This window comes from Egretta garzetta, unplaced genomic scaffold (genome assembly GCF_000687185.1).
Source record: "Egretta garzetta isolate BGI_Z169 unplaced genomic scaffold, ASM68718v1 scaffold310, whole genome shotgun sequence".
NCBI classification, from domain to species: domain Eukaryota; kingdom Metazoa; phylum Chordata; class Aves; order Pelecaniformes; family Ardeidae; genus Egretta; species Egretta garzetta.
The window spans coordinates 905,175-912,876 of record NW_009258296.1 but is presented as its reverse complement, the minus strand read 5'-3'; the positions used below and the strand labels follow the sequence as shown (position 1 = coordinate 912,876).

General features: G+C 38.4%; 1 protein-coding gene across 1 annotated transcript in view; it reads left to right on the top strand.

Moving 5' to 3' along the window:
- The window catches only part of AOPEP (aminopeptidase O (putative)), a 202,357-nt gene that overhangs the window by 81,825 nt on the left and 112,830 nt on the right, over window positions 1–7,702 (top strand). Inside the window, 3 exon segments of the mRNA XM_035893902.1 lie at window positions 1–62; window positions 4,759–4,861; window positions 4,980–5,087. The exon segment at window positions 1–62 is cut by the window's left edge and continues 43 nt beyond it. Of these exon segments, the coding sequence (XP_035749795.1) occupies window positions 1–62; window positions 4,759–4,861; window positions 4,980–5,087 (273 nt within the window).

Here is a 7,702-nt window from a genome sequence, read left to right as displayed (position 1 = left end):
CTTCGCTGGCGACGACTCAGAGATGAGGTGCAGAACTCTGAAGAAGAACTGCAAGTTTTAAGGTAACAATATGACAGTGTAGTCTTTGCTTTTGCATGTTCTGTCTCTCCTGTTTTCTACATTTTCTCCCTTCAAAGGATATGCATCCAAATCATCTGATTAAATCCACTGCATTTCCTTATTTCCTTCTGAAGAAAAAAAAGTCAAATTAGATTGACTAGGTTGTTCATCTGCTGTATAATGCAATTGCTTTTCTCTTTGTTATAGAAAGTTTGCAAAAAACATGGGATTTAGTTTGATATAAAATGTTTCTAAGCAGAGCCTCTATTCAGGATGAAAAAAAGAGGCCATTTCTTGAACAAAGTCCACGGTTTGAAGCTGTGACAGATTCAGTTTCTATGGCTGAAGACAAGCACATACAGGAGTATGGTATCTAACTGCCAAGCTGAATGAAGCTTTAAAAAACAAAGGGAAAAGCATAATGAACTATATAAATCTACTTTCTTTTTAGAAACTACTAATAATGCTATTTAAACATGATTTTGGTCTTTAAGTACCATATGCTGAGCTCAAGGCTGCTTCTTAAATAGCTGAAGTCATTAGATCAAAAAAGATTCTTGCTTTGCTAATGATTAATAATCCAGGTTGTTCTGATTGGTGTCTTGGGAATTTGCCATAGTCTTTTATCTTGAGTGGCTGCTTAACATCTCCACTACTTGTCTCCCCACAGTGTTTGACCAAGAAAAACAAGTTTACTAATCCTAACTCAAATTAGCCCTACACTGACCAGATCATGGAATTACAGGGACAGATTTCAAGAGATTATGTAGACCATTCTCCTACCCTGAAATACAGGCAGTATACACAGACCGTCTTAAGCAGGTTTTTGCTAACATGTTCTTAGAAACTGCCAATAAACAAGTTTCCATGATACCTGGCTAAGCTGTTTTAGTGTTAACAGTTCAAAATTGCTTCCTAATGCACAGTTGAAATACTGTTTATTTCAAACAACGTGGATTCCTTTTCTTTCACCAAGTGGAATTGAAAAACAAATTGATCCCCAGATTGTTGCCATTTCATTCATTTTGAGGTCTTCCCTTTTTTTTTGTGCTTTCTCAGTAGGACCAGAAAGCCTTTTATATTTGGGCGCTGTTCACCAACTTAGAAATTCCTTTCTATGGCCTCATGTAATCTGAAAATGTGTCATCAACTTTGCATAGCTGTAGTCTTTCACTGATCTGTTTTACTTTATGTTTATTGATGAATTGTGTATCCTACATGTAAGCAGAGTCAGTGAAGTTATACATTTGCAAGTGTGCAATTTGGTGATAGGTGTAAAGACAAAAGCAAGTCTTATCACCAGCTGTCATACAGCTGCCACCAATACAACTACTGATTGACAGATGCTGGGGGTTTTGTTTATTTGTTTTAAAATAAATTATTTTTTTGAGCATTGGTTCTTGTGATATGAAGCTTATCTGGATGCACGGTTCCATTTTCAACATTATGGAATCACATTTGTTGTCTTTTATGTTAACTGTGGAATTGTTACTTTCAATAAAATGTGTATGTGGTGTAAATTTTTAAATTCATTTTTCTAGGGGCCAACATGTCCTTTGTAGTTTGAAACTCAGGAAGGACTGATTTATCATAAAATTGAAACTTAAGCTTTTTATTGAATTCCATAGTTAGTAGACGTAAGTCTAACAAGCGTGCTGCTTACCTTTTGCATAGTGGTATTCTCAATGCTATTACAAAAGAATGACAAATCATTTCTTGTTTGAAAAATATGCCTCTAATATACACTTCAGGAGAGGAACATGATGCCAGCTTGGGATTCTGGTAATCACTTCCTCCCTGATGTCTCTAGTTTCCTGTGGCTGCATTTAAGGACTTCCCACTGCCTTCAGTCAGATACAAATATTCTCTACTGGTTTTGTGGCATGGACTTGAATAGGTTTTCTCTTTGCATGTTTACTTGGTTTTTTTAATTTTCTTTTCTTCTTTCTCCTGAAAGTACATCCCTATGCTTTCCAGAGTTGGTATGTAAGAGACAATTTCAGTCTTGGCATTGCACTGAATTTTGAGTCTGTACTGAGGCTTTTGCTGGTTCAGGCTTGTGTTTTTATATGAGGATATTAAAATTAAATGATAACTGTTTGTTACTTCTTGCCAGTTATGTCAGGAAGAAAAAAATCAGCCAATCCACTATTGCATAAGCTTGTTCTTCAACTACTGTTTTGTTTCCTGCTGGATGACCATATGATTTTCTGTGATTTCTCCTGACAGCAGGAAAACTGTGCCCAAAACTTGTCAGCTCATCCTATTAACTTTTGACCCAGCAAATGAATACTTGTTCAGACTAGGTGAAAGCCACTCAGCAAACTGATAATCAGCAGGGTTTATTCTTATTATGGATATCTGATATTATGTTATAGTAGCATCTCATAAGCTACCTGTGAAAAAAGAAGTCAGGTATGAAAGAAATAGCTGTCTTTTCAGAAGGCAGCAGCTCTGAAAAGCAAGCACCAGCAAATCTTAGTATTGAAGAAGGAATTTGTGGCACTGAGTGCTCATACAGGATAAGACTTTAGATAGAATTCTGTGTATTTTCTCATGGAGTTTGAAGCAAACCTGCAGGGATAAAAGCACCTGTGAAATATGTCCTGGCACTCGTTCTGCTTGCATGCACCAACACCAGCATTCTTATCCAGTCTCTCATGTTACAAAAGCAAAGAAGACTAGAGAAGTCCATTTCGTTCTGTGGAAAACACTAAAGCCAGTGTTGAGATTGTTTCATGTCCTGGCCCTTATGACTGAACTTCAGCTTGTGATTCTTCATTAAGACAACTTGTCTTTGAGTTCCACTTGACTCAAATCCATTTCCCTCCTGAAGCAGTGCTCCCCCGACTGCTCTGTAGGTGTTCAAAGAGTTTTACTCCATCACACTGATAGGAAACGTGCCTTTCAGATGGTCTCTCGCAGTCTCTGCATAGGTTTTCATGACTACCTAGCACATCAGAGCATTTAACTACCAAGGACTTCCTGGTGACTTTTACTTTTACTTTGTACAATGTACTTTTCCACCCGGCAAAGAAAAAGCAGAATCTTTGCTTCCTTCAGAAATTTGCCAGTATCTAAAATGTGCCAGGCAGCAGCTTGAATACCTTGAATCACCTTCTGTTTAGCATTATGCCTAGCTTCATCAGCTAGGTTAGATGTCAGGTTTGTAGGTCAGTGTAGCAAACTTTCAGTCTCTGTACCTTCAATGTGTTGTAAATATACTAAGCATTGCTTTAAAATAGTGTGCTGAAGTACTTACAGGGTAACTTTCTGAGTATTGACACTCTTCTGCAGACATTATCAGGGAGATATATACATCCTTTGCAAAAGGAAATTCTTCAGTACTGTCATCCAGATGGGATACTGCTTTCTAGTTACCTACTAGGATCTACATAGGCACGGAGTTGGAGGAGGAAGGAATGAAGGATAGTTGCTTAATTTAGAATAATTGTGACCATAGGAGGGATTTCAGTTTAGTGTGGATCCTGTAGCCTGGGCTCAAACTCTTTTTTTCCAAAGTCGATAGAGTGGGCTGTTTATTATGAGAGAAACAAAACACTTTGGGCTTTTTATATATGCAGAGAGCAATGAAAAGTCATATCCGGAATGCCAGTAGGCTGATCCAGAATGGAAATTGGTGGACCTCTGCTCTTCTACAGTGGGTCTGGAATGGCTACCCTGTTTTGAAGAACTGGAGTTACCATAAGATAAGAAATCAGTTCTTGATCTCCTTTCAAAGTTGAAGGAAGATCTTCCTTGAAAGAAAATATGAACTATAGCATGATAAAGGACTGTGTTAGGAACAGCGTAAAATTGAATCTGCATTTTATTTTTCTATTTAATTTCAATCAATTATATTTTATGAAGATTTGACTGCGTGAAGTGAATTTCACATGCCCAGGTGAAATATAAATATAGTCCCTAAAGGGTGAAAATACAGCGTAGCACTCTGGACAAAATGCTAATAAGAAACCATTACACAGATACAAAAAAGAAAGATTGTTTTCCTCAAAGCAGACATAGATACGGAAGAAATTTGATCACAGGGATTAGTGAGAAGTATGTGAGTGATGCGGTTTGAAGAATCCTGCACTACTGTGGCCTGTGTTGCCCCCATTCTGTGGAGGTGGGGGGTAAGATATTTGGTTTCCAAGATTGGCCACTTCATTTCTTTTAAACTTCAACTTCTTTTCTTCCAACCGCAAATGGCAAAACTGAAAAACATTATTTCTTCTGCAGTGTATTGCATGCAGGCGAAAGAGGTTATTCTTGCAAGTATAGTTGTGTAAGCTGTTAATCCAATGTTTAGGTGTAAGAAGAGAAATCTCAAGTTGAACATAATGACTTCAATATCCTCCTTTTCCCCTTCCCCGTTGTTTAAAATGTCTGTCTTTCTCTCTGTTCATAATGTGTCTGTGCAGTGTAGAATGGCATGCCACCTGATGTCATGCTTGGCAGTGAAAAGAGTACACCAACTTAGTTATGGATTTCACTTGTACCCCAGCTGTCTGGTCAGCTATGTACAAAATTGCATTAAAAGTATGAAATGCGTTTGCTTGAGAAAAATAATGAACTAGTCAGAGGTCTCTAAAGTTACTATGTCATTCACACAGCTTTCAGCTATGACAATGTGTAATGTTTGAGTTATTTCTTTACTTACTTATCCAAGACTTAATTAGTGTGCTACCATTTTAGGCCCAAAAAGGAGAGCACAGGAGAATCGAGTGAGTCTGGAGCATCTGTTGTCAAACATGGTCTTAAAGCAGAAAAAATCTTCATGCAGGTTCACTATTTGAAGGTGAGTGTTGTCAGCTGATTTGTATTGAAATTGTTTGACTGACATGATAAAGACTTCTTTCTTCTAGATATCAGAGAATTAATAGCATGCTATTTATTTCTGGCTTAATTTCTTGCAGGGTTATTTCCTTTTGCAGTCTCTGGCAAGGACAATAGGAGAAGCTTCATACTTTGCATCTTTACGAAAATTTGTCCATAAGTTCCATGGGCAGCTTGTCCTTTCTCAGGTACTGTGCTTGGGATTGTTCCTCACTTTCTGAAAAAAAAATTGACCTAAACTTTTGGTTTCACTATCTAAATCACCACTTCTGGTTGTGATGAAAAGGGAGAGGCAAGTGTAACTTGGCAATATTGGTGAAATTCCTGCCTGGTAGAAGGCAGAACATTTTTTTCAAGGTGATACATAAATCAGACACCCTGCTAGCATCTGATAATGTAAACAATGAGTGATTTTTTTTTTTTTTTAAACTTGATACTTTGATAGGTCAATGTTCATAAGTGCTCATGTTCTTAAAGATAGGGTCATTTATCATACTGGAATTGTCTCCTGTAGTCTTTTAGCTCATGGGTTTTGGTCGTGATCAGTCTTTTCCCTGATACCTCTCTCTGACAGAGGAGAAACACAGAGTAGGAATGTAACTGAAAATGTCTATAAATCATAACAGTGCATGCATGTTATATTTCTGACTTTATTGCCGCCTTCTCTTCATGCTGCTTCATTCAATGCTTATAATCCACAGTCTTTCTTATGAGGATGGTCTCTTTCTCACCAAGTCAGAGAGTGATATCCCCATCACTATGTGATGTTGCACCCACATGTATTACAGTCTTGTCACAGCCTCTCTGCAGGTTTCTTTATCCATAGGAGTCCAGATCCATGGGAGTCCATACTGCCATGCTTTCTAAAACGTTCTGTAACTGAAGTATTAATCTAAAAGGGATGTTCAAGATGTGCTGCTTCTTTCTTTGAGTAGACTTTCTCTGACAGGGATACCATGCAGTGGCAGCCCACTCTTAGAAGCAGTTCTCGCAGGACAGGATTTCTTCTTGGAATGGTGAAGGCTTGGTTGTGAAAAATGGTGTTGAATTAGGAATCAGAATCTGCCCTCCCTAAGTCCAACTGCGTGTATTAAGCACTTGAACTACAGTGCTTGGTTTGTTCTCTTGCTGGCATAAATGGTGTATAATTATTCCATGCAAAGCAGAGCAGCTTCAAAAGGAAAGATTGAGCAAGTCACACCACAGTATATTGTACCATCTGTTACGCAGAGAACCCACCTGGAGTTACAGAAAGAAATTCACCTCCCCCATGGTCTTTCTGAAAGAGCCTTGTAGCTGCTGTCTTGTTCTCCAGTATTTGGTTCTGAGAAGGGAATGACATAGCTCTCTGAACTAAAGTTCTAGCAAATCCATCTTGTGCCATGACACGGCAGCTTATTGCTTCTGTAATGCTGTGAAGACAACCATTCATGGGGGTGTCTGTGAACCAGGTCACTGAACTCACCAAGGTTAAAAACAGGCCTGGAACAAAAGGTACAACATGACAAATAGTTGGCACCACTAGAAGAGCAGCATGATGAGAATGAGGGGCAGGGGAAGAGAGAAGATAAGGGGTATGAGTGCATTTCTGAAACCAGTTTCTCTGCCGAAGTCTGTCTTTTCTGGAGTTATGATTGAAATCTTTGAGGGGATTCAGAATGGCAAATAAACATCTCCTTGCAATGCAGGGTAAGGGTCTTTCATTTTGAGGGAACGGGGTCTAACACCTTCCTGTTTCTTCCAGCTATGGTGATTTTTTGCTCGTGTGCTTGCTGGTGTAGATCTCACTCTTATGGGGCGAGATATATGCCCATGTATCTTACATACAGCTCACAGACCAGTGGATTTGTGTGTATGTCAGGTCACCCAGGAATTAGGCATAGTAGTCCTACTGCAGCAGCTCTGCCCTGTGGAGCAACATTTTGGGGTGTTAAGGGAGCTTCCACTCTTGCAGCTGTTTACCATGTTACTGAGACCCTGAGCAGTTACTTTTGGGATAGTGTGAAATATGCCAGTGATTATATGAGTCTTGCCTACATTATGCTGTCCAAAATCATAAGTATGATGCTTTATTATTACACAGCTGGAAGCTTTTTGAAAATTACAGAAATCATGAAACTGCAAAAAATATGAAAGAGCCCAATGTTTTAATCTGGTGGTAAGAAAGGTGCTATCATTTTTGTGAGGGAAAAGTTAGCTTGTTGCTTGTGGTTGATGTGAGATGAGTTGTGTCAGTAGACTGTTGGCATGCTGCAAAATGTCTTAGTGCTTTTTACTGTTAGTCATGATTGCATTGTAATTGAACTACCCATTTACTAGAGGCTTCTCCCTTTGTCCAGCACTCTGCTGTGAAATGTCAATTTGTAGCTTACAGTTTCATAAAATGAAATACTGTATGTTGTTTCTTCACCTAGAGACAACCATCTTGGTTACTGGATAAAAAAATTGTTCAGTATTTTTAATTAATCAAGCAAGAGTAAATGGTGCTTTTATTTCAGGTTTCTTAAGCTACTTTTTATTTGAATATGTGCAATATGTCCATAGCTATGTGCTTAATGTAGGTCAAACAAAGATACTTCATTTGAAGATACTTGACTTGGTGGAGAAAGAGCTGTGTAGTATATAACTTCCATTGTGTGCTTTTTGTGCTTTTACCTTGTTTCACAGCAGCTTAAGTCCAGCTCCCATTGAAGGTGCTGCGAAGAGAATTTTAACATCATCCTGTGGTTTGGTCACTACGTTAAAAATGGAAGGGGTATAGGGTTATATCCAACTGTAAGCGCATTTACTGTCTTTGTAAGAA